General features: G+C 40.0%; 1 protein-coding gene across 1 annotated transcript in view; it reads left to right on the plus strand.

Annotated features, from left to right (window-relative positions):
• Positions 1–27,869, plus strand: part of DNAH3 (dynein axonemal heavy chain 3) — a gene marked incomplete at both ends in the record, with an annotated part of 188,647 nt that overhangs the window by 26,129 nt on the left and 134,649 nt on the right. The window contains 5 exons of the mRNA XM_082858163.1: positions 293–398; positions 590–768; positions 19,468–19,652; positions 20,856–20,979; positions 27,618–27,771. Of these exons, the coding sequence (XP_082714289.1) occupies positions 293–398; positions 590–768; positions 19,468–19,652; positions 20,856–20,979; positions 27,618–27,771 (748 nt within the window). The remainder of the gene's footprint in view (positions 1–292; positions 399–589; positions 769–19,467; positions 19,653–20,855; positions 20,980–27,617; positions 27,772–27,869) is intronic.

Raw genomic sequence — 27,869 nt, forward strand, 5'->3', positions numbered from 1 at the left:
ATTACAGCTTTACAACAATCCAGTGAGCTGTTATCATTTCCACTTAAAATTAAGGACACTGATCTTTGAAAAAGAGAAATATCTTGTCTAAGTTCATGCAGCTAGGAAGTGGCAAAATTGGAATTTGAAGCTAAACTTCTGAATTCCCAGTTCACTCTACTTTGCCACGTTATATTCCTCTTTCGTGATTTGGGCTGGTTTTTATGATATTATCTCTTCATTTGCCACTCTGACTAATCTGATTTGGTGACCTGTGTTTGTATGTTTGATTTTATGCTCTTCAATATGGAAGGTACTTAAATGTATACAAGAAGTATCATGACTTATTGGATAACACTGCAGAGCAAAACATCACTGCGTTCCTGAAAGAAAATCATGAAATTGAGGATTTTGTGATGGTAGGAGATGCCACTTGACATTTCGTATCTTGGTTACATGTGCTGCAGACAATCCATTGAGTAATCAGTGTGTTTCGTTAGTATATATACTATGCTCAACATTGTACTATATTGGCTGGGGAGTGAGGCTTGGGGGCAAATGCATAGAGGCTAGAGGCAAATTAAGCTACTGAATCTACTCTCTTCTACAGAGGATCAATAGCATAAAAAAGCGGAGAAATGAAATTGCATCCATGCACATTACCGTGCCTTTGGCCATGTTCTGCCTTGACACCATGACCCTAAATTATGATCTCTGTGAGCGAGCCCAAAATCTTAAAGACCATCTGATTCAATTCCAAGTGGATGTAAACCGGGACACCAACACCAGGTATTATTGTTTCTTGCAGAGAAATAGCAATGATAATTGGCATGAATGGGAGAATGGAAAAGTGGACAGAACTTGCACCTTCCAGCAATGACCAGATTGAACTTCCATTTCACGTTGTTTCTGCACAAAGTGACGGTTGCAGGGAATCAGGTTCAGGCTAGAAGGTGAACAGTTAGGAGAGAACTACCTGGGTCTTGGAGTAGGAAGGTGGAAAGCATCCTGAGGCAGTTCATCTCTGATCCTTCAGCCTTTGCTTTCTTGCAGGCAACTTCAGAGAGAAATTACTTGACTGTCTGAGGTCACAGGCTCTCTCACTGGCCATCTAGCAGTGAAGACACAGCGTGATTACAGGCAGCCCTTAGAATCTCTTCTATACAGACTTCTACTGTCTGGGTCTGGGGATTCTGTCATTCAATGTGAAACTCTATATTGTGCCTTCATTTTACTGATGAGTATTTATTAAAGACGTTTTTGGTTGTAAGGGATAGGAGGCCAGACTAATGTAAAACAAGGCTAATGTAAAACAAGGAATTTGGGGCTCACATGTTGGAAAGTTTAGGAGTTGCTAGCTTCAGGCCCTCAACACTACAATTAGAATGCAGTCTTCCTCCCTCTACTTGACTGTCCTCTGTGTCAGCTCTGTTCTCTGAGAGATTCTCTCCAGTTTGTGGGCCCCAGCAGCTCCAGACGTACATCCTCCCAGGTTTCCATCCACGGGAAAAAATGGTTTCCCTTTTTTCCAACACTGTGGCACTGGCTGGTTTGGCACTGGCCTGACTTGGGTTGTTTGGGCAACAGCAAGGCAAACACCATAGCCAAGCGGATGGTTTAGATTTGGGTAGTGTTCTCATCTCTAAACCATGAGAACCAAGAAAGAGAAGGATGAGGTACCCCAAGAAGGCTTAGGCTGTGGTTAACAGAAAAGGGAATGATGCTAAGAGGCTGGGACAGCAACTATCTGCTACTCTGTTTCTATTTGAATGTTACAAAACGGTTAGCCCGTGTTATTTCAGCTCTCTTCCTCAGAGAGCTTTAAACTATAGACTAAAATGATTTAGTACTAATAACCACTATTAAATTGTTATATAGTATATTATTCATATACATGTAGATAAATATAAGTTTAGCATTTTATAGCTCTTTTAAGGTTTATAAACTGCATATCAGAAACTCATCAGGAAATTAATTATGATAATAGCTACCATTTTTCCAGCACATGTTGTAGTCCAAGCACTGTGTAAGTGTTCTGAACATTCAGGATCTAATCAGGTCTTTACACCAACCATAAGAAGTTGTTCATTATTCTCTCCATTATGTTGATGAAGAAACTGAGACTCCAAAAGGTCAGCGAGTGGCATATCCAGGGCTTAACCTAGTTCATTTTGACTCCAAATTACTGTTTTCCACCACTGCACTCAACTCTCACTGGGTAACGAAATGGTGGGGTTCCTGGTTTGGGAGCCAGAAGGCTTGGTTTTGAATCTAAGACCTTCTGTTTGCTAGCTTGTGTCCCCTGGCTTCACCTCTTGGATCTTCAGTTCCTTTGCCTATAGAATAAACATTTGGGACTAGGGCAGTAAAATGTTTTCAGCCTTCAGACTACTAGGACACTTTACTTTGGAAAGTTTGAGCATCAAGCAATTTTTTTTTCTTAAACATTTGTTCCTGTCAAATCAAAGCAACATAGTGCCTTGGTTGGTCAGTGCGTTCTTTCTCATCAAAATAAATGTACAATTTCCTTTGGCCTTTTTAATATAAATGAAAGTTAGGGTCCCATTACAAACCTGGGGATTTCTAAGGACCCAGAAACTCCAGGTTAGTAATTGAGTTCTGAATTTTCTTTCTACCTTAAAAATAGTGATTCTGACTCATTTGGTCTTCTCAGCCACCCCATGAGGTAGGTAAAACATATATAAGACACCCTACTGAATGAAGAGAGAAAAACTAACTTGCCTGATTAGGTGAGTTTGAGTCTTCTGAACCCTTGCTACTTCATTGTCCTGTAATTGCTGAGTGGAGTACCTTCCTGTTTCCAGTGATTATGTGTGCCCTAGAAAGGGGTGCTCTGGTCATATAGGCAGGGGGCACCTTGGAGTGCATTGGTAAGAAAGTGGGCATGCCATCCATTTCCACTACAGATACAAGGTCTAAAGTTGCTAGAACAATGACCTGAAATATTGACCAGAAACACAAGGCCCTGAGTTAGAGATATAAGAAATTATCCCTCTGGTCTAGCTGTTTGTTTCCTTCAGGGTAGGAAATCTTGTCCAAACAGTGACAACAAGGTAGAGAGAGGCCGTAGATTGATGCAAAATGTATTGGTCTCCCTTATGGCATCCCCTACACCAGAAAGAGAGTGGTCCTGTGCTTACAGGACACCTGGACCTTTATATTTTAAATGATATTATAAGTACGTGTAGAAGACAGTATTTCTTCTTTTTTTTTTAACATCTTTATTGGGGTATAATTGCTTTACAATGGTGTGTTAGTTTCTGCTTTATAACAAAGTGAATCAGTCATACATAAACATATGTTCCCATATGTCTTCCCTCTTGCGTCTCCCTCCCTCCCACCCTCCCTATCCCACCCCTCCAGGCTGAAGACAGTATTTCTTGTCCTTAGTTTATTCCTAGATATTGCTAAGGTGTTATGTTGGTCCAATTGTTAATGTCGTCAACCCATATTCAGGACTTTTTAGAGGGTCTAGTAGTTAATGGGTATAAAGGAAAAACTCAATTCCGTCTACTTCCTGAGTACGGAAAATCCAGTTCTTCTCTACTGTGTCTTTTCTGTGTGTCTCCTATATATTTTTTTTATTAGAGTATAATTGCTTTACAATGTTGTCTTAGTTTCTGCTGTACAAAAAATTGAATCGGCTGTATGTACACATATATCCCCTCCCTCTTGGACCTGCCTTCCATCGCCCCCATCCCACCCATCGAGGTCATCACAGAGCACTGAGCTGAGCTCCCCATGCTATACCGCAGGTTCCCACTAGATATCTGTTTTACACATGGTAGTGTATTTATGTCAAACCTAATCTCCCAATTCATCCCACCCTGCCCTGCCCCCCCGTGTCCACATGTCCATGCTCTACATCTGCATCTCTATTCCTGCCGTGGAAATAGGTTCATCTGTACTATTTTTCTAGATTTCACATACATGCATTAATACATGATATTTGTCCTTCTCTTTGTGACTTACTTCACTCTGTATGACAGATTCTAGGTCCATTCATATCTCTACAAATGACCCAATTTCATTGCTTTTTAGGCCTGAGTGATATTCCATTGTATATATGTACCACATCTTCATTATCTATTCATCTGTCAATGGACATCTAGGTTGCTTCCATGACCTGGCTATTGCAAATAGTGCTGCAGTGAACATTGGGGTACATGTGTCTTTCTGAATTATGGTTTTCTCTGGGTATATGCCCAGTAGTGGGATTGCTGGGTCATATGGTAATTCTGTTTTTAGTGTTTTAAGGAACCTGCATACTGTTCTCCATAGTGGCTGTATCAATTTACATTCCCACCAACAGTGCAAGAGGGTTCCCTTTTCTCCACACCATCTCCAGCATTTATTGTTTGTAGATTTTTTGATGATGGCCATTCTGACTGGTGTGAGGTGATACCTCATTGTAGTTTTGATTTGCATTTCTCTAATAATTTGTGACGTTGAGCAGCTTTTCATGTGCCTCTGGGCCATCTGTATGTCTTCTTTGGAGAAATGTCTATTTAGTGCTTCCACCCATTTTTTGATTGGGTTGTTTGTTTTTTGATATTGAGCTAAGTGAACTGTTTGTATATTTTGGAGATTAATCCTTTGACCATTGCTTTGATTGCAGATATTTTCTCCCATTCTAAGGATTGTCTTTTCATCTTGATTATGGCTTCCTTTGCTGAGCAAAAGCTTTTAAGTTTCATTAGGTCCCATTTGTTTATTTTTGTTTATATTTTTATTACTTTAGGAGGTGGGTCAAAAAAGATCTTGCTGTGATTTATGTCAGAGTGTTCCTCTCATGTTTTCCTCTAAGAGTTTTATAGTGTCCGGTCTTACATTTAGGTCTTTAACCCATTTTGAATTTATTTTTGTGTATGGTGTTAGTGAGTGTTCTAATTTCATTCTTTTACAAGTAGCTGTCCAGTTTTCCCGGCACCACTTATTGAAGACTTTCTTTTCTTCATTGTATATCCTTGTCTCCTTTGTCATAGATCAGTTGACCATAGGTGCGTGGGTTTATCTCTGGGCTTTCTATCCTGTTCCATTGATCTGTATTTCTGTTTTTGTACCAGTACCATACTGGCTTGATTACTGTAGCTTTGTAGTATAGTCCAAAGTCAGAGAACCTGATTCCTCCAGCTCTGTTTTTCTTTCTCAAAATTGCTTTGGCTATTCGGGGTCTTTTGTGTTTCCATACAAATTGTAAGATTTTTTGTACTAATTCTGTGAGAAATGCCATTGGTAATTTGATAGGGATTGCATTGAGTCTGTAGATTGCTTTGGGTAATATATTCATTTTCACAATATTAATTCTTCCTATCCAAGAACATGGTATATCTCTCCATCTGTTTGTATCATCTTTGATTTCTTTCATCAGTGTTTTATAGTTTTCGGTGTACAGGTCTTTTGCCTCCTTAAGTAGGTTTATTCCTAGGTATTTTATTCTTTTATATTCTTTTTGATGTATTGGTAAATGGGATTGTTTCCTTAATCTCTCTTTCTGATCTTTTGTTGTTAGTGTATAGGAATGCAAGAGATTTCTGTCCATAAATTTTGTATCCTGCAACTTTACCAAATTCATTGATTAGCTTTAATAGTTCTCAGGTGGCATCTTTAGGATTTTCTATGTATAGTATCATGTCATCTGCAAACAGTGACAGTTTTACTTCTTCTTTTCCAATCTGTATTCCTTTTATTTCTTTTTGTTCTCTGGATGCCGTGGCTAAGACTTCCAAAGCTACGTTGAATAATAGTGGTGAGAGTGGACATCCTTGTCTTGCGCCAGATCTTAGAGGAAATGCTTTCAGTTTTTCACCATTGAGAATGACGTTTGCTGTGGGTTTGTCGTATATGGCCTTCATTATGTTGAGGTAGGTTCCCTCTATGCCCACTTTCTGGAGAGTTTTTAATCATAAATGGGTGTTGAATTTTGTCAAAAGCTTTTTCTGCATCTTTTGAGATGATCATATGGTTTTTATTCTTCAATTTGTTAATATGGTGTATCACATTGATTGATTTGCGTATATTGAAGAATCCTTGCATTCCTGGGACAAATCCCACTTGATCGTGGTGTATGATCCTTTTAATATGCTGTTGCATTTGGTTTGCTAGTATTTTGTTGAGGACTTTTGCATGTATATTCATCAGTGATATTTGTCTGTAATTATCTATTTTTGTGGTATTTTTGTCTGGTTTTGTTATCATGGTGATGGTGGCCTTGTAAAACAAGTTTGGGCGTGTTCCTTCCTCTGCAATTTTTTTGGAAGAGTTTGAGAAAGATGGATGTGAGCTCTTCTCTAAATGTTTGATAGAATTCACCTGTGAAGCCTTCTGGTCCTGGACTTTTGTTTGTTGGAAGATTTTCAATCACAGTCTCTATTTCGTTACTTGTGATTGGTCTGTTCATATTTTCTATTTCTTCCTGGTTCAGTCTTGGAATGTTGTATCTTTCCAAGCATTTGTCCATTTCTTCCAGGTTGTCCATTTTATTGGCATAGATTTGCTTGTACTAGTCTCTTATGATCCTTTGTATTTCTGCAGTGTCAGTTGTAATTTCCCCTTTTTCATTTCTAATTTTAATGATTTGAGTCCTCTCCCTTTTTTTATTGATAAGTCTGGGGAAAGATTTATCAATTTTGTTTATGTTCTCAAAGAACCAGCTTTTAGTTTCATTGATCTTTGCTATTGTTTTCTTCATTTCTTTTCATTTATTTCTGCTCTGATCTTTATGATTTCTTTCCTTCTACTAACTTTGGGTTTTCTTTGTTCTTCTTTGTCTGGTTGCTTTAGGTGTAAGTTTAGATTGTTTATTTGAGATGTTTCTTGTTTCTTGAGGTGAGATTGAATTGCTATAAACTTCGCTCTTAGAACTGCTTTTGCTGCGTCCCATAGGTTTTGGGTCATTGTGTTTTCATTGTCATTTGTTCCTATGTATTATTTATTTTCTCTATGATTTCTTCAGTGACCTCTTGGTTATTTAGCAGTGCACTGTTTAGCCTCCATGTGTTCGTGTTTTTTTACAGTTTTTTTCCTTTAGTTGATTTCAAATCTGATAGCATTGTGGTCAGAAAAGATGCTTGATACAATTTCAATTTTCTTAAATTTAGCAAGGCTTGATTTGTGTCCCAAGATACGATCTACCTTGGAGAATGTTCCGTTTACACTTGAGAAGAATGTGCATTCTTCCGCTTTTGGGTGGAATGTCCTATAAATATCAATTAAATCTATCTGGTCTATTGTGTCATTTAAAGCTTGTTTCCTTATTTATTTTCTGTCTGGATGATCTATCCCTTTGTGTAAGTGGGGTTTTAAAGTCCCCCACTATATTTGTGTTACTTTCGATTTCCCCTTTTATGGCTGTTAGCATTTGCCTTATGTATTGAGGTACTCCTATGTTAGGTGCATAAGTATTTATGATTGTTATATCTTTTTGGATTGATCCCTTGATCATTATATAGTGTCCTTCCTTATCTCTTGTAACAGTCTTCATTTTATCTGATATGACTATTGCTACTCCAGCTTTCTTTTGATTTCCATTTGCATGGAATATCTTTTTTCATCCCCTCACTTTCAGCCTGTATGTGTCCCTAGGTCTGAAGGGGGTCTCTTGTGGACAGCATATATATGGGTCTTGTTTTTGTATACATTCAGCCAGTCTGTGTCTTTTGGTTGGAGCATTTAATCCATTTACATTCAACATAATTATCAATATGTATGTTCCTATTACCATTTTCTGAATTGTTTTGCGTTTGTTTTAGTGGATCTTTTTCTTCTCTTGTGTTTCCTGCCTAGAGAAGTTCCTTTAGCATTTGTTGTAAAGCTGGTTTGGTGGTGCTGAATTCTCTTAACTTTTTTTTGTCTGTAAAACTTCTGATTTCTCTGTCAAATCTAAATGAGATCCTTGTGGGTTAGCGTAATCTTTGTTGTAGGTTTTTCCCTTTCATATAAATATATCCTGCCACTCCCTTCTGACCTGCAGAGTTTCAGCTGAAAAATCAGCTGATAACCTTATGGGGATTCCCTTGTATGCTATATTTAGCTTTTTCCTTGCTGCTTTTAGTATTTTTTCCTTGAATTTATTTTTTGTTAGTTTGATTAATATGTGTCTTGCTATGTTTCTTCTAGGGTTTATCCTATATGGGACTCTCTGCGCTTCCTGGACTTGGGTGGTTATTTCCCTTCGCATGTTAGGGAACTTTTCAACTATAATCTCTTCAAATATTTTTTCAGACCGTTTCTCTTTCTCTTCTGCTTCTGGGACCCCTTTAATTTGAATGTTGGTGCATTGTTAAATGTTGTCCCAGAGGTCTCTGAGACTGTCCTCAATTCTTTTCATTCTTTTATCTTAATTCTGCTCCTTGGCAGTTATTTCCACCATTCTACCTTGAAGCTCACTTATCCATTCTTCTGCCTCAGTTATTCTGCTATTGATTCCCTCTAGAGTATTTTTAATTTCAGTTATTGTGTTGTTCATCACTGTTTGTTTGTTCTTTAGTTCTTTTAGGTCTTTGTTAAACATTTCTTGTATTTTCTTGATCCGTGCCTCCATTCTATTTCCAAAATTTTGGATTTTCTTTACTATCATTACTCTGAATTCTTTTTCAGGTAGGTTGCTTATTTCCTTTTCATTTATCTGGGATTGTGAGTTTTTACCTTGCTCCTTCATCTCTAACATATTTTTTTGTCATCTCATGTTTTTTCGATGGTTGGGTCTGTGTTCCTGTCTTACTAGTTGTTTGGCCTGAGACCTCCAGCACTGGAGTTTCCAGGTAGTTGGGTGGAGCCGGGTCTTGGTGCTGAGATGAGGACCTCTGGGAGACCTCACTCTGATGAATATTCCCTGGGGTCTGAGGTTCTCTATCAGTCAAGCAGTTTGGACTTGGCACTCCCACCACAGGAGCTCAGGCCCGACCCTTGGACTGGGAGCCAAGATCCTGCAAGCTCTGTGGCACAGGAGAAAAGAAAAAACAAGGAAGAACAATAACAAAGAATAAAAAAGAAAATAAAATTAGAAAAATTTTAAAATCTATTAGAAAAATATAAAACTGTAAATGAAACAACAACAATGTAAAACAGGGTTCAAGATGGCAGAGTAGAAGGACGTGCGCTCCCTCCCTCTTGTGAGAGCACCAGAATCACAACTCACTGCTGAACAATCATCAACAGGAAGATACTGGGTCTCACCAAAAAAGATACCTCACATCCAAAGACAAAGCAGAAGCTGCCATGAGATGGCAGGAGGTGTGCACTCACAATAAAATCAAATCCCATAACCACTGGGTAGGTGGCTCACAAACTAGAGAACAATTATACCACAGAAGTCCACCCACTGGATTGAAGGTTCTGAGCCCAACGTCAGGCTACCCAACCTGAGGGTCCAGCAATGGGAGGAGGAATTCCCAAGAATCAGACGTTGAAGGCTAGCAGGATTTGATTGCAGGACTTTGACAGGACTGGAGGAAACAGAGACTCCACTCTTGGAGGACACACACAAAGTAGTGTGCGCATCAATACCCAGGGGGAAGGTGCAGTGACCCCATAGGAGATTGAACCAGACCTACCTGTTAGTGTTGGAGGGTCTTCTGCAGAGGCGGGGGGTGGCTGTGGCTCACCACAGAGACAAGGACACTGGCAGCAGAAGTTCTGGGAAGTACTCCTTAGCGTGAGCCCTCCTGGAGTCAGCCATTAACCCCACCAAGAGCCTGTAGGCTCCAGTACCGGTTGTCTCAGGCCAAACAACCAAGAGGGAGGAAACTCAGCCCCACCCATCAGCAGACAAGTGGATTAAAGTTTTACTGCTATGCCCACCAGAGCAACACCCAGCTCTGCCCACCACCAGTCCCTCCCATCAGGAAGCTTGCACAAGCCTCTTAGATAGCCTCATCCACCAGAGGACAGACAGCAGAAGCAAGAAGAATGACAATCCTGCAGCCTGTGGAACGAAAACCACATTCACAGAAAGATAGACAAAGTGAAAAGGCAGAGGACTTTTTACCAGATGAAGGAACAAGATAAAACCCCAGAAAAACAACTAAATGAAGTAGAGATAGGCAACCTTCCAGAAAAAGAATTCAGAATAATGATAGTGAAGATGATCCAGGACCTCGGAAAAAGAATAGAGGCAAAGATCGAGTAGATGCAAGACCTGTTTAACAAAGACCTAGAAGAATTAAAGAACGAACACCTAGAAGAATTAAAGAACAAACAAACAGAGATGAACAATATAATAACTGAAATGAAAAATAAACTAGAAGGAATCAATAGCAGAATAACTGAGGCAGAAGAATGGATACGTGACCTGGAAGACAGAATGGTGCAATTCACTGCTGTGGAACAAAATAAAGAAAAAAGAATGAAAAGAGCCTAAGAGACCTCTGGGACAACATTAAATGCACCCACATTCACATTATAGGGGTCCCAGAAGGAGAAGAGAGAGAGAAAGGACCCGAGAAAATATTTGAAGAGACTATAGTTGAAAAGTTCCCTACCATGGGAAAGGAAATAGCCACCCACGTCCAGGAAGCACAGAGAGTCCCAGGAGGGATAAACCCAAGGAGACACACGCTGAGACACATAGTAATCAAACTGACAAAAATTAAAGACAAAGAAAAATTATTAAAAGCAACAAGGAAAAAAAGACAAATAATATTCAAGAGAGCTCCCATAAGGTTAACATCTGATTTCTTAGCAGAAACTCTAAAGCCAGAAGGCAGTGGCACAATATATTTAAAGTGATGAAAGGGAAGAACATACAACCAAGATTACTCTACCCGGTAAGGATCTCAGTCAGATTTAACGGAGAAAACAAAAGCTTTACAGACAAGCAAAAGCTAAGAGAATTCAGCACCAGCAAACCAGCTCTACAACAAATGCTAAAGGAACTTCTCTAAGTGGGAAACACAAGAGAAGAGAATGACCTACAAAGACAACCCAAAACAATTCAGAAAATGGTAATAGGAACATACATATTGATAATTACCTTAAATGTGAATGGATTAAATGCTCCAACCAAAAGGCAGAGGTTCACTGAATGTATACAAAAACAAGACCCCATATATGTGCTGTGTACAGGAGACCCACTTCAGACCTAGGGACTCATACAGACTGAAAGTGAGGGGATGGAAAAAGATATTCCGTGCAAAGGGAAAGCAAAAGACATCTGGAGTAGGAATACTCATATCAGATAAAATAGACTTTAAAATAATGTTACAAGAGACAAGGAAGGATACTAATGATCAAGGGATCAATCCAAGAAGAAGATATAAGAATCATATTTGCACCCAACATAGGAGCACCTCAATACATAAGGAAAATGCTAACAACTATAAAAGGAAGCTGACAGTAACACACTAATAGTGGGGGATTTTAACACCTCACTTACACCGAGGGACAGATCATCTGGACAGAAAATTAATAAGGAAACATAAGCTTTAAATGACACAATAGACCAGATAGATTTAATTGATATTTATAGGACATTCCATCTGAAAACAGCAGACTACACTTTCTTCTCAAGTGCACACAGAACATTCTCCAGGATAGATCACATCTTGGGTCACAAATCAAGCCTCAGTAAATTTAAGAAAATTGAAATCATATCAAGCATCTTTTCTGACCACAATTCTGTGAGATTAGAAATGAATTACAGGACAAAAAAACATAAAAAACACAAACACATGGAGGCTAAACAATATGTTACTAAATAACCAAGCGATCACTGAAGAATTCAAAGGGGAAATCAAAAAATACCTAGAAACAAATGACAAAACATGACAACTCACAACTTATGGGATGCAGCAAAAGCAGTTCAGAGGGAAGTTTATAGCAATACAATCCTACCTCAACAAACAAGAAACATCTCAAATAAACAATCTTACCTTACACCTAAAGTGACTAGAGAAACAAGAACAAACAAAACCCAAAGTTAGTAGAAGGAAAGAAATCATAAAGATCAGAGCAGAAATAAATGAAAGAGAAACAAAGAAAACAATAGCAAAGATCAATAAAACTAAAAGCTGGTTCTTTGAGAAGATAAACAATATTGATAAACCTTTAGCCAGACTCATCAAGACAAAGAGGGAGAGGACTCAAATCAATAACATTAGAAATGAAAAAGGAGAAGTTACAGAGGACACCGCAGAAATACAAAGCATCTTGAGACTACTAGAAGCAAATCTATGCCAATAAAATGGACAACCTGGAAGAAACGGACAAATTCTTAGAAAGGTATAATCTTCCAAGACTGAACCAGGAAGAAATAGAAAATATGAACAGACCAATCACAAGTAATGAAATTGAAACTGTATTAAAATCTTCCAACAAACAGGGCTCCCTGGTGGCACAGTGTTGAGAGTCTGCCTGCCGATGCAGTGGATTCGGGTTCATGCCCCGGTCTGGGAAGATCCCACATGCCGCGGAGCAGCTGCACACGTGAGCCATGGCCGCTGAGCCTGTGCGTCCGGAGCCTGTGCTCCGCAACGGGAGAGGCCACAACAGTGAGAGGCCCGTGTACCACAAAAAAAAAAAAAAATCTTCCAACAAACAAAAGTCCAGGACCAGATGGCTTCACAGGTGAATTCTGCCAAACATTTAGAGAGAGCTAACACCCATCCTTCTCAAACTCTTCCAAAAAATTTCAGAGGAAGGAACACTCCCAAACTCATTCTACAAGGCCACCGTCACCTTGATACCAAAACCAGAAAAAGATACTACAAAAAAATACAATTACAGACCAATATCACTGATGAATATAGATGCAAAAATCCTCAAGAGAAAACTAATAAACAGAATCCAACAGCACCTTAAAAGGATCATAAACCATGATCAAGTGGGATTTATCCCAGGGATGCAAGGATTCTTCCATATATGCAAATCAATCAATGTGATACACCATATTAACAAATTGAAGAATAAAAACCATATGATCATCTCAATAGATGCAGAAAAACTTTTGAGAAAATTCAACACCCATTTATGATCAAAAACTCTCCAGAAAGTGGGCATAAAGGGAACCTACCTCAACATAATAAAGGCCATGTAATGGCCTTTGACAAACCCACAGCAATGGTGGTTTTCTCAATGGTGAAAGACTGAAAGCATTTCCTCTAAGATCAGGAACAAGACAAGGATGTCCACTATTATTCAACATAATTTTGGAAGTCCTAGCCACGGCAATGAGAGAAGAAAAAGAAATGAAAGGAATACAGATTGGAAAAGAAGAAGTAAGACTGCCACTATTTACAGATGACATGATACTATACATAGATATTCCTAAAATGCCACCAGAGAACTTCTAGAGCTAATCAGTGAATTTGGTAAGGTTGCAGAATACAAAATTAATGCACAGAAATCTCTTGCATTCCTATACACTAACAAGGAAAGATCAGAAAGAGAAGTTAAGGAAACGATCCCATTCACCATTGCAACAAAAAGAATAAAATGCCTAGGAATAAACCTACCTGAGGAGGTAAAAGAACTGTACTCAGAAAACTAGTAAGACACTGATGAAAGAAATCAAAGATGACACAAACAGATGGAGAGATATACCATGTTCTTGGATTGGAAGACTCAGTATTGTCAAAATGACTGTACTACCCAAAGCAATCTACAGACTCAATGCAATCCCTATGAAAGTACCAATGGCATTTTTCACAGAACTAGAACAAAAAAATTCACAATTTGTATGGAACCACAAAAGACCCCGAATAGCCAAAGCAATCTTGAGAAAGAAAAACGGAGCTGGAGGAATCAGGCACCCTGACTTCAGACTATACCACAAAGCTACAGTAATCAAGACAGTATGGTACTGGCACAAAAACAGAAATATAGATCAATGGAACAGGATAGAAAGCCCAGAGTTAAACCCACGCACCTATGGTCAGCTAATCTATGACAAAGGAGGCAAGGATATACAATGGCAAAAAGTCTTTTCAATAAGTGGTGCTGGGAAAACTGGACAGCTACATGTAAAAGAATGAAATTAGAACACCATGCACAAAAATAAACTCAAAATGGTTTAAAGATGTAAATGTAAGACTGGACACTTAGAAAGAGCACTCTGACATAAATCACAGCAAGATCTTTTTTGACCCATCTCCTAGAGTAATGAAAATAAAAACAAAAATAAACAAATGGGACCTAATGAAACTTAAAAGCTTTTGCACAGCAAAGGAAACTATAAACAAGACAAAAAGACAACCCTCGGGATGGGCGAAAATATTTGAAAACGAATCAACAGACAAAGAATTAATCTCCAAAATATATAAACAGCTCATGCAGCTCAATATCAAAAAAAGAAACAACCCAATCAAAAAATGGGCAGAAGATCTAAATAGACATTTCTCCAAGAAGACATACAGATTGCCCAGAAGCATATGAAAAGCTGCTCAACATCACTAATTATTAGAGAAATGCAAATCTAAGCTACAGTGAAGTATCACCTCACACTGGTTAGAATGGGCATCATCAGAAAATCTATAAACAACAGATGCTGGAGAGGGTGTGGAGAAAAGGGAACCCTCTTGCACTGTTGATGGTTATGTAAATTGATACAGCCACTATGGAGAACAGTATGGAGGTTCCTTAAAAAATTAAAAATAGAATTATCACATGATCCAGCAGTCCTACTACTGAGCATATAACCAGAGAAGACCATAATTCAAAAAGACACATGCACCCCAGTGTTCATTGCAGCACTCTTTACAATAACCAGGTCATGGAAGCAACCTAAATGCCCCCTGACAGACGAATGGATAAAGAAGATGTGGTACCTATATACAGTGGAGTATTACTCAGCCATAAAAAGGAACGAAACTGGGTCATTTGTAGAGACATGGATGGACCTAGAGACTGTCATGCAGAGTGAAGTAAGTCAGAAAGAGAAAAACAAATATCATATGTTAATGCATATATATGGAATCTAGAAAAATGGTACAGATGAACCAGTTTGCAAGGCAGAAATAGAGACACAGATGTAGAGAACAGACATATGGACACCAAAGGGGGAAAGTGGCGGGAGTGGTGGTGGTGGTGATGTGATGAATTGGGAGATTGGGATTGAGATATATACACTAATATGTATAAAATAGATAACAAGAATTTGATGTATTAAAAAAATAAAATTCAACAACAACAAAAAAAGAATTTAGGTGGAATGGTAGAAAATGGAGTGGGCAGAATTAGAAATAACATTTCTTGTATATAGCCTTCTGTGTTTTTAATACAATGTAAGATTTTTACCCTAAGGATGGTATTGTTGACAGTGGCAGATTGAAAGCCACATTTTTTATTGGTTCCAATATTTAAATGGAAATCTGAATTGACTTTTATGTGAATTTATTCCTGAAAATCCATGCTGAAGGACATTGGAGTGTGGATCATCAAAAAGTTTTTAGCTTTTGTAAATAAAGTTGTAATCAACAACTGTAAAAAAAAAAAAAAAAAAAAGAAGAAGCAAGGTAAAACAACCACAACAGCAAAACAAAACAAAACAAAAACTGGAAAAGGCCTTAGCTGTGTAGAGATGGGGGCGCTTAGGTCCGGCCGGGGCTTAGGCGGGGGCAGGGCCTAGGCTCAGGACCAGAGCGGAGGTAAAAGGCAGCGGGTGGAGGGGTAGTGCCTAGGCTCAGTGCAGCCAGAGGGGGCCTTTGAGTGCTGAGGTTCAGGCCTCGGACCTCAGCAGGACCCCTGGGGCCAGAGTGGGCAGGGGAAACACTGGCCCGTTTCCTTCTGATCCTCCTATTACCCCGAGTGTCCCTCTCCCTTCCTGCTGGCTGATCTCACCTTGGATGGGCCCCTCCCAAGCGAGTGTGGGAACCCCTCCCTTCCCGCAGCTTCCCATTAGGGGCACTGACCCTGTCTACGCTCTACTTTTCCTCCCCCTCCCTTCCTTCCAAGCTCCCAGGGCCCAGCAGCAGGAAGGGGCCTCGGAGGGCAGAGGATCAGACCCTGGACCTCAGCAGGCTCCCCAGGCCCAAGTGGGCGGGGGAAACGCTGGCTGTGTTCCCTTCTGATCCTCCGATCCCCAGAGGGTCTCTCCCCATCCCCACTGATCCCCTCGCTGTGAGTGTGTCCCTCCAGGCATGGGAGCCCCTCCCTTCCCCCAGCCACCCCTCAGGGGCGCCTGTCCTGTCCAGCCTCCACTTCTCCTTCCCCCTTCCTCCCCCCACATCCCAGTCGCTTGGGGGTCCCTCCTGTCCCCTTAGGTGTCCAGGGCCCCCCATCAGCACCTGGTAGGTGCCCTAGTGGTGAGGACACATGAACTCTATGTCCTCCTACTCTGCCATCTTGACTCCCCCCCCTTTACTTTTATATAGAACACTTCATTCTTGCCTCTGCTGATCACCAAATGTGTGGAGGATTTTCTCCACACCACACAATTCTGTAACACCAGATAGGTGCCCTACAATTCAACTTAATTCTGACACTGTCTACCCAGAGATAGCATCAGCTTGCACAGGTTAAGGGCTCAGTCCTATAAAACTGCCCCCCATTACTTCAGACTCCAGTCACAAGTCCAGGTTGTCGCCTTGCTTCTGAGCAGCCAGCTATAGATTGAAGGTTCCAATGACCCCTTTCTTGGGTTTGATTAATTTGCTCCAAGCTTCTAATCATGGCTTGGTGTTTCCGGTGACCCACTCCTCATCCAGGAGCCATCTAGGAGCCCACCCTGAGTCACCTCACTAGAACAAAAGATACTCTTATTATCCATGAAATTACAGGGGTTTCATGGGCTCTGTGCTAGGAACCTGGGTCAGAGACCAACATATGTTTTTCCTTTATTTCACAGTGGGTCTGCTACCACTCTTCTGGGCCCTTGCAAGAAGCAGATAGGTTAGCCACATGATATTTACTCTATGCTTTCTCATGCAAAAGGGAAGAAGAATGGATTCTTATCAGAGGGAGTCTATCACACTGAGAGGATCTACCTATATTAGGCTAGGCTACATGGTGTAACAAAGAGACCCAAGATGTCATGATTGAAAATAATAGTTTATTCTTGCTCGGGATAGCTCCAGATTGGTGGGGAGACATATTGTGTGCGTTCAGAGACTCAAGGAGATGATGACTTTACATCTTTAACATATAGCCTTCAAGGTCATTCTAAGTGTTGACATCCTAGACTGTTGGCAGGAAGAAAGAGCATGGAGGAATATGCAAGGACAGTTTCATGGCTGTACCCGAAAGTGATACTTATCACTGCTTCCTACTTCCCACTGACTGGAACTCAATCACATGACCATACCTACTATGGACTGCATTGTGTCTCCCCCAGATTCATATGTTGAATCCTGTCTTAGTCCATTCAGGCTGCTAGAACAGAGTACCATTGGCTGAGTAGCTTATAAATAATAGAAATCGATTTCTAACAGTTCTGGTGGCTGGGAAGTCCAAAATCAAGGCTCTGGCAGATTTGTTTGTTGAGAGCCTGCTTCCTTGTTCACAGACCACCATCTTCTCATTGTATCCTCACATGGAAGAATGGGTGAGGGGTCTCTGGGGTCTCTTTTATAAAAACACTAATCCCATTCATGAGAGCATAGCCCTCATGACCTAATTATCTCCCAAAGGCCACCTCAAAATAACTGTTACAGGCTTGAGGACACAGCGGGGAAGGGGAAGCTGGGACAAAGTGAGAGAGTAGCACTGACATATATACACTACCAAATGTAAAATGGATGGCTAGTGGGAAGCTGCTGCATAGCACAGGGAGATCAGCTCAGTGCTTTGTGACGACCTAAAGGGGTGAGAAAGAGAGGGTGAGAGAGAGGCTCAAGAGGGAGGGGATATGGAGATATATGTATACATATAGCTGATTCTCTTTGTTGTTTTACAGCAGAAACTACCACAACATTGTAAAGCAATTATACTCCAATAAAGATAAAAAATTTTTTTAAATACTGTTACATTAGGGATTAATTTCAACATACAAATTTTGGGAATACACAAACATTCAGTCTGTAGCAAAGCACTAATGCCCTATGTGACTGTATTTGGAGACAGGGCCTATAAGGAGATAATAGGACTAAAGGAGGTAAAAGGATGAGGCCCTAATCCAATAGGGTTGGTGCCCTTACAAGAAGAGAAACAGACAGAGCTTCTTTCCTCTCCACCATGTGAGGACACAGCAAAAAGGTGGCTATCTGCAAGCCAGGAAGAGAACCTTCACTAGGGACCAAATAGGTCAGTACCTTGACCTTGGACTTCCCAGCCTCTAGAACTATGTGAAAATACAGTTTTGTTGTTTAAACCACCCAGTCGTAATATTTTGTTATGGTAGTCCAAACTGACTGGTAAAATACTCAACTAAAAATGCAGAGGAGGCTGGGAAATATAATGCAGCTCTGAGTCCAAAAGTGGAGAATGCTATGAATACATGTAGCACAATAGATAAGTTTTCTGTATAGCAAGTTTCTGAATTGTATAAAAATTCATTTCTAAAATCCCAGCATCATCTGTAAAGATGTTTTAATCATTCTCTCATCAGTTTGATACAATTAGCTTCATTGTGGAGGGGTCTCCACACATTAAGAAGGAATATCAAGGACTGAAAACATTGAGAGGAGTGGTTTTTATCTATCTATAGTGTATGACCATCAACATGTAATGATCAATTAATAATAACAAAAACTATTATAGCTATTATTGGTAACATTTCTTGAGGGCTACTAGGCATGTGCTAGGCATGGATATATTGCAAATAACTTGTTCCTAATTGTAGTTAAAATGCTGAAGACTGTCATTCATTAGCTTTTGTATAAATTAGAGCATATTCAAATTATCCCTATAATAACATATTTTTTCACAGTCTTGTGTTCAAGGATAAGTGGGCAGTTAGATCTAGTGGTCCCAGTAGATGAATGTAAGTTTCTCTATGCCACCAGAAATTACCTGCAGCACATGAGGATAAACTTGCTGGTGTACTGTTAAGAGGAGCGATTACAAATTAATTTAGTGTTCTACTTCAACATAAAATTGAGGAGTTGCTGCTGTTGGTAGTGGTGATATTGGTTATTGTTTTGGTCTAAATCTGTATTTTACCCATGGTGTATCTGTTAAGAGTACAAGCTTTGGAATCAATTAAACTAGTTCAAATCCTGGCTCTAACATCTACACATCATGTTGCTTTGGATAAAGTTACTCAGCCTCCCTTTCTTCCATTATAAAATGTTGATAATAATAGTTCCTAACTCTTGGAATTTTCGTGAAGATTAAATGAGTTAATATTCAGTGATTAGAATGGGGCATGTCATATAGTAAAGGGCCTAGTACATGTCATATATTATTATCATTTCTACTGTTATTATTTCTAAAATATGGTATGTATATGAATATTATCCATCAAGAATTTTCTGGTAGAGAAAAGTTGGAAAACATTGTTCTAGTCTCCAAATAGGAACCATGTTTGTTTAGTATAGTGGGTCTTATAAGAAAGCTATTTTTAGATAATGATGATGACTGTTTCTTTCCCTGTAGCATCTGTAATCAGTACAGCATCGTTGCAGACAAAGTCAGTGAGATTCCTGTCAACACTGAGGAGCTAGTATTCCTCATTGAATTCTTAAAGAAATCCAGCGATGTCACCGTGTTCAAACTCAGGAGGCAACTTAAAGATGCAGCTGAACGGTTAGAGTTCCTGATGGACTATGCAGACTTGCCCCGTAAGTCCAATGTCATGTGTGTACATGCAACTCTATGTGTATATTTATATTTTTAAGGATAAGGAGCCAGGGGAAGGAGAGTTAGCAACTCTACCACTAAATATCAGTATCAGGAGAGCTACTTTGCAAGTGTGTCCATATAGTAGAGGCACTAATTCCACACCGGAATTTGAATCAAAGAGAATCTTATTTTTAGACAAAAAGAAGAAATATCTAGGAACTTGACTGGTTCTTAGATGCCTGTCTTTGCATATTGTGCCTGGTGTTCCTGGGAAAGTCACTTTCAAATGCAGAGTCCTTTTATAAATGGGTAGGTTGCATTCATCTATAATCTAAATACAATCCCACCTTTGAGGAGGCCAGGGCACTTTCCTTCATGCTCCTGCATATATTAAAAGGAAAGAAATGATCAGGGCCCCTTCAAGGCTTACTGAGCCAAGTTAGGACTCCGTAAGGACCTAACTTTGTAAGGACCAGGTTCTGAAGGAAAAACTAATATGCCCTCTACAAGCCAAGTTTCAGAGCCCTTTTCCACCTGGAAATACCTGTGAATTACCTGGTGTTCACAGTGTTTAGGGGAGATGGTTATGGAAGGTAGATATAGGGACTGGGAGTGGAAAGTGGTCCACCATAACCAGCCACCTGGACTCTCTCATTGTGGTCTCTGCCTCCTAAATTCCCAAGGGTACAGAGGGAACCCAGGGCATTTTAACTGACCAGAGCCATAAGATGGGTAGGGCATCTGGCATTGATATTATCACTGACCTTTAGCCAAAAGGGAGACTGAAACTCAGATGAGGTGAAATAGTTTAAAGAATAGTACTGAACTTCAACCTAGGTTTCTACTCAGACCTAGCCTGGGAAGATAATGAAGCACAGTGGTTAGAACATAGGCTTTGGAGTTGGTTAGACTTAGACCTGGGTTTGAAATTTGCTCTGCTGTCTCCTACTGGTGTGACCTTGACCACTTGGCTTAACTTTGTTTCCCATCTGTTAAAACGGGGATGATAATACCGTCTACCTTCTAGCCTGGCCTGTGGGAAGTGTTCAATAAATGCTGGCTATCATTCATCAATAATGGGCCCATTCATTAATTGCCACCCCCATACTCACTTCTGTTGACCTCTTGTTCTGCCGAATTAATTCCCTGCGAGTTGACCTATGCTGAGCATTGTCCTAGAACAGACTGTGTGTGTTTTGCAGAAGAGGATATCAAACTGAACAGTACTCTGTTCCTCTGGCCAGACCAGATTGAAGATATCTTTGAAAACAGCCGAAACCTTCTCCTTAGCAAGAGGGATCAGGCAGAGATGGACCTCATTAAAAGGTACAGGGAAAGTCTGGGGTTGTTTTAGACATGATACCCAGCTTCATAACATGCCACATGCTCCTGGTTCTGTCTAGAGCCACCCCACCCAGCAGTGCGTGGGTGAAGTCGCAAGACGATTGGTGGAGAAGGAATTTCCTTTTGTTTCCCATTGAAGTATGTTCTCTTTAAGCCTGCTTCACTGTAGTGACGCCGGCCAATGCCTTCTCTCCCTGCCTTGAACAATTGGAATTTAGTGGTGCAGAGAGAAAAACACAAAAATAGTAACATGTAATAATAGCCTCACAATAATAATAGCAGAATTGTCAGCCTTACATTGGAGACTACAGATATGTGAGATATCAAGATAGGATAATAAAGGCATGGTTGGAGGCTGAGAAATTGCCTGTTTTGCAGCTGGTCTCGTTCAGTGCTAATGTGCCTGTAATCATTTATTCATTGAGTATTTATCATGGATTTTTACTGTGTGCTGTGCTCTATTCTAGACACATAAGTGTGTTTGACTGCTAAATAAATATTTTAATGTAGTGACAAAGAAAATATTGCACACTGAAAACATCAGACAATATCAAGTGAAGTGGGCCAAGTACCACATACATGGTAAAGACACACCTGTGTGCATGTGCGCGTGCGCACACACAAACACACACATCCCAGCTTGTAGCACTTTGTTTAGGAACTGCAGATTCATACCAGTTAACCATCCCCATCACACATGAAACTCCCACTACCCAACTTTAGGTTCCATAATCCCTGCAAATACTCAGGAGAAAGGAAAAGGGTAGATAAAAGCAGGGATTTCTACACAGAACGGGAGTTTGGGCTGAAGGATAAACCCACTTAGTTGCTACCTTCAAAATATGACTTAGGTCTGTTGCCCAGAAGAAGAAGAAGAAGAACAACAACAACAACAACAAAACGTGTGTGTGCGAGTATTTGTTTCTTCCTACAGCCTTCTTCCTCTACCTAAATGGCTACTGTCCCCAGAACCCAGAATTTAGCCCAATGAGTAGAACTGATTTCTTTTAACTAATAGATTTTTATTTTTAGAACAGTTTTAGGTTCACAAAAAAATTGAGCACAAAGTATAGGATCCCCCTATACCCCCTCACCCCTTACATACAGCCTCCCCCATGGAACTGAGTTCTGATGCCTCACCAAGAAGCAGAACCATTTTGTAAGTTAGATGAACAGGAGCAAATTTCTTCATCTTTTTGAGCCTCAGCGTCCTCATCTGGAAAATGGGATAGTAGAACCAATCTCAGATCATCTCATTTTATGAGAGGTGTCATTGTATTGAAGGATGAAATGAAATGGTCTGAAGTGGCGCCTAGGTGGTGTCCAGCGCGTGACAGGCATTCAAGAGTGGTCAGCTTCTTTTGCACTTAAACGATGACTTCTTTGGGGAGAAAATGCTTCTTAACTTCCAAACCACTACCTTGTGAGTGTACTTCTAGAACATTACCGTAAGGCCATTTACAGTAACTGTTGAAGTTAAGAGGAGTGAGGGGTGTCTCCTGAAGAAATGGGAACAAGTGTCATTTATGATGAGAGGAGAGTGCCAAGCTTCTTCTTCCTGGAGGGCGACTCTAGCTTGACGCCATCAACTGGTCCCTGAGCTCTCAACCACAGAACTCAGCAGAGGAGCAGCTCTAGGGGCTACCTGCAGCCCTGGGCTCAGCCCTCTCTTTGGTGAAGTCTTAAACTTGCTGTCCATCATTTTTGCTTAGATCCTGAGAAAAACCTTTGAGGAGGGCTTAACAATATTCATTTATTCATTCATCTTCTGTGGAAACAATCCCATTCCCTCTCTAAGAGACTTGACCGTATTTTTCCAGCCCACGAGAATTTTTTGGCTTCAATGCTTACTTTTCCCCACTTGCTGTCCCCACTCCCTCTCCCAATTTCTTTTCCACCTTTCCTCTGTCCGCTCCATGCCTGGTTGGCTGATACCTGCAGTCTGTAGCCTCTGGCTCCCGTGTCTGTTGGATCCAGACAGGGCCAGGCCAGTGGAGAGCACTCAGGAGGTTAGAGAGTGACTGCTGGGCTTCTTCCCCTCTCCCTCCCTGCTTGTTCCTGGGGCTCTGGCCAGTAGCTGCCTCCTTCCTGGATGACAATTCTTGCTCCTCCATGGTTCCAGTTCTCATTGTCCCCTCATCCCTAGGGATCATAATGGCTTCCCTCTGAGGCTAGTCTCTGGGTGTTTCACTCTCCCCTCTTTGTTCCTTTAACCCTACCCACATCTCACCTCTGTAAGTAGTCCCTTAATTAAAGTCTCTTTCTTTGAACATCAGAGTGAATTCTATTTCCCGCCAGAATTCTGACCAATCCACCATTTAAAAATTCTTGCATTATTCTCCCATAGACTCCAGGTGGTCCCATGAATAGAACTCAATTTACTTAACTGAATTTCCTGAGTATCTACTATTTACTAATGACATACATTTATATATGTATATATTATGGACATGAAAGCACTTTAGAAACTGTAATGTGCTAAGCAATTATAAAAAATTTAAAACAGTACAAACTGTCAGTTATAAAATATATATATATATATAATATATATAAAATATGTTACAGGGATGTAATGCACAGCACAAGGAATAGAGTCAATATTTTATAATAACTTTGTATGGTGTGTAGTCCATAAAAATATCAAATCACTGTGTTATACACCTGAGACCAATATATCAATAATATTGTTAGTCAACTATACATCAATAAAATTTAAAAAAAGAAATTTAAAACAATAATAATCATAATATTTTACAATAATCACTGAGTTTGTTTACTGTTTCCCTCTGGGAAGAATTCAAGAGTGCTTTTATCAGAGATTTATCTTTGTGTGTGTGTCTGTGTTTGGAGCCTCAAGAAGAATCTTAACGATGTGAAAAGGCACCCAGCAGCACCTAATTGTGTAGATAACAGGAGAATCCTCTTTCCCCTCATTTTGTTCCACTCAGTGGTAGGTTCCACAGGCCTGGAAGTGACCTGGAATATACATGACGGACATCTCAGGAATGTGAGCTGCTCTTTGCCATAAGAGTGCATCTTCTGGGAAGAAAGAAAGGTGCCTTAGGGGGAGTACCCAGATTGTGTTCTGGGATCCAGATAGAGCACAGTGCCTTGCAAATAGCAGGTGCTTACTCTTTTGATGAATGAATGAATGAGTGAATGAATGAGACTTTTTTCCAGTAAGGATATTCTCTAAAATTAATACCTACCAGAGTCTAAAATCAGAGATTATTACAAAACAAAACAAAACAAAAATCTGAGAAGAAGCAGGCTGTCTCTCATAGCACTTATGTTCTCTATCTTTGAATCCTTAAGACTTTGGTGAAAAACAATCAGGGGAAGGAGAGGGTGGCAGTGGCCACCTTGCCCAGTTTCCTCTTGGGCTCCTGTCTCCATTCCTCTTCTCTGAGGATACGGAGAACAAAAGGGGCATGGGAGATGGAAGATAAAACAGATAAATATGGAAGCTCTACGAAGGAAAAGAACAGGGTGACAGAGCACAGTGATTGCATTCAATGGGCAAGTCAGGGAAAGGCTCATGTAAATAAGACTTGAAGGATGAGAAGGATCCCGTCAAGGGAAGATGTGGGGAGGGAGAGAGTAGAAGAGGGTCCTGTCCAGGCATCGAGCATAGCGTGAGCAGTGGCTCCACCATGGGAATACCTTTGCCTAAGAAGGAGAGTAGCTATAAAAGGAGGCTGAAGAGTTAGAGGAGCACGTCCTTGAAGTCGTGGTAATGAGTTTGGGTTCCTTATTAAGTATGGTAGAAAGTCACTGATGGTTTTTAATCTGGGGACCAAAATGATCTAATTAATTTTTTCTTTTTATGGTTTGTTTACTTGAATCAGAATTGAAAAATGTCTACAGCATTGCAATTGGTTGACATGTCTCTTAGATTTCTTTTTATCTGTAGGTCCCCCCTCCATCTCCTTTGGTTTTTTCCTTGTAATTTATTTATTGAAGAAACCAAGTCTTTTGTCCCCAGATCTAGACTTTCCTGATTGTACCTCTGGGGTGTCATTTAATATGTTCCTCTGTCCTCTGTATTTCCTATAAAATTTTAATAACTGATTTAAATCCTGTTACTAATCTTTGTCCCTGATCTCCTGTGCTAATAGGTAGCAAAGAAAATTTAAGTTTGTCCGTGGGCAAGAGTACTGCATGCAAATATGAGGAAAAAGAAAACGGAGTCAGCCATATTAATATCAGATAGAGTCAAAGTCAAGGCAAAAACATTAGTGATTCAAACACGGTTACTTAGGTGGGTGGAATAACGTTAAAGCAGTCATCAACCCTTTTATATCAAATAATCACTCAATTAAAAATAAATGAAGTGAAACTTGAATAAGGAGATAATAGAAGTAAATAATTAAGAACCTTAATTTGTTGGATATGTATCAAACCTTCTACTCTACAATGGAAAAAACTGTTCTTAAATGTCCTTAGGGGACTTCCCTGGTGGCGCAGTGGTTAAGAATCTGCCTGCCAATGCAGGAACACGGGTTCCACCCCTGATCTGGGGATATCCCACGTGCTGTGGAACAGCTAAGCCCGTGTACCACAGCTACTGAGCCTGCGCTCTAGAGCCCGCAAGCTGCAACTACTGAGCCCGCATGCCTAGAACCCGTGCTTTGCAACAAGAGAAGCCACTGCAATGAGTAGCCCCTGCTCGCCGCAGCTAGAGAAAGCCCGCATGCGGCAACGAAGACCCAACACAGCCAAAAATAAACAAATAAATTCATTTTTAAAAATGTCCTTAGAACATTTACAAAAATTGACCGTATTTTAGGAACCCCTCCCCAAGAAAAAATATTTAAAGAAGCAGAAACGATATTGGCCATACTCTGTTATAATAGTGTATATTAGTTATCTATTTCTGAATCATTCTGAAAAATAGCAACTTAAAACAAACATTCATTATCTCACAGTTTCTGTGGGTCAGAAATCTAGGTGCAGCTTAGAGTATACCTCTGGCTCAAGGTCTCTTACGAAGTTGCAGTCAGAATGTCAGCCAAGGCTGCAGTCTCATCTTAGTGCTCAACTGGGTGAGGATCTATATCCAGGCTCACTCACAGGATTGTTAGTAGGATTCAGCTCCTCATAAGCTGCTGGCCAGAAACTTCCCTCTATTCCTTGCTATATGGACCTCTCCATAGAGTAGCTCGTAACATGGCAGCTGGCTTCCTTCAGAGAGAGAGAAAGAGAGAGAGAGAGGGAGAGAGACAGAGAGAGAGAAAGTCACAGTCTTTTTGTAACCTAATCTTGAGAGTAACATCCCATAACTTTTGCCATATTCTTTGTTAGAAGTGAGTTACTAGGTCTAGCCCAGCTCAAAAGCAGACAGTTACAGAAGGATATAAAGTACCAGGAGGTGTGGCTCTTTGGGGACCTTACCAGAGGCTGCTTACCAGACAGTGTAATTAGAAATAAAACCCAAATCAAACCATTGAAAATTAACTCTCTTAAATTACTTTTAAGAAAAAAAGAACATCAAAACTGCCATAACAGGATTAAGTGTTCTTAAGGTAATAGCCAAATTTATGGTATGTTACTATAGCTGTTCTGAATGGCGAATCCCCTTATTCATTCAATGAGTATTGATTGTTTTATGCCAGACACTCTTCTAAGTGCTGGAGATACAAAAAGGCATTAAGGAGATTAAAACTGCATTGATAGAGTTTAAATTCTAGTGAATGAGACTAAACATTTTTATAGTGATTATTATGTACCAGGCTTAATTCTGAGCATTTTGTATATGTTAGCTTATTAAATACTAAAGTAGGTACTTTATCCATCCCTGTTTTCTTTAGCTGAGGCATACAGAGGTTAAAGGACTTGACCAAGGTCATGTAGCTACTGTGTTGCAATGTAGGGACTTGAACCTAACCTGTCCAGCTGTAGAACCTGTCCACTTAACACTGTGTTAATCTACCTCGTTAGGAAAAGGGAGAAGTAAATTTGAGAACTGTTTTGTTGATAATATGGATGAAGTAGATAAATCTCTGGAAAAGTCTTCCCTGATCACTCTGGCTAAAGTAGCCCTTCACTTGCATCCACTAGGCACTCTGCCCTGTTCTATTTTCTTCAGAACATTTATCACTATCAGAAATAGTTTATTTTTATCTATGTATGGATTTATCCATCCATCCATCTGTCCGTCCATTCATCCATTCATTCATCCATCCATATATGTTTACTGTCTGGGTTTCCCCAAACTAAAATACAAGCTCCATGAGGGTAGGGAGCTTCATAGTGTACTTCAAATATATTCCTGATGCCTAGAGCAGTTCTTGATATTAGGCACTTAATAATAAATACCTAATGGATAAATGAATAATATGTATATACATAAATTTTATACATGTATATATTATATAGCATATGTATTATATATTTTTGATATATATTTACCTATATGAGAAACATCTGGAAATATTTAACCACCATAGGTTCAAAGCAGCTGTCTCTGGGAGGTGGGATTACAAATTATATATAATAACATATATTTATAAGTTTTACATATATTGTATCAGAAGATCAAACTCTCCCCAGGCTTGAATTGGGTGAGCAATGCTGATAAATGGAAAGTCCAAGTGTGATTGGGCTGTCTTTACTTTCAGATGCTCAGAATTTGAGGCAAAACTTGAAGGCTACAACAAGGAACTGGAAGGTTTTAGGAAACGTGAAGTGATGACTACAGAAGAAATGAAGAGCAATGTTGAAAAGCTTAATGAACTTTCAAAGAACCTAGATCAAGCACTGGTGGAATTTGAGGTTTGGGGTCTTGGGATGGGAACTTATGACTGTACTGCTCTGTTGGTTCTGGCCCTTGGTTTTGTGTTTTCCTATCATCACCTGTCAGGTGGATAGTA

This window comes from Leucopleurus acutus, assembly GCF_964270905.1.
Source record: "Leucopleurus acutus genome assembly, chromosome: 16".
NCBI classification, from domain to species: domain Eukaryota; kingdom Metazoa; phylum Chordata; class Mammalia; order Artiodactyla; family Delphinidae; genus Leucopleurus; species Leucopleurus acutus.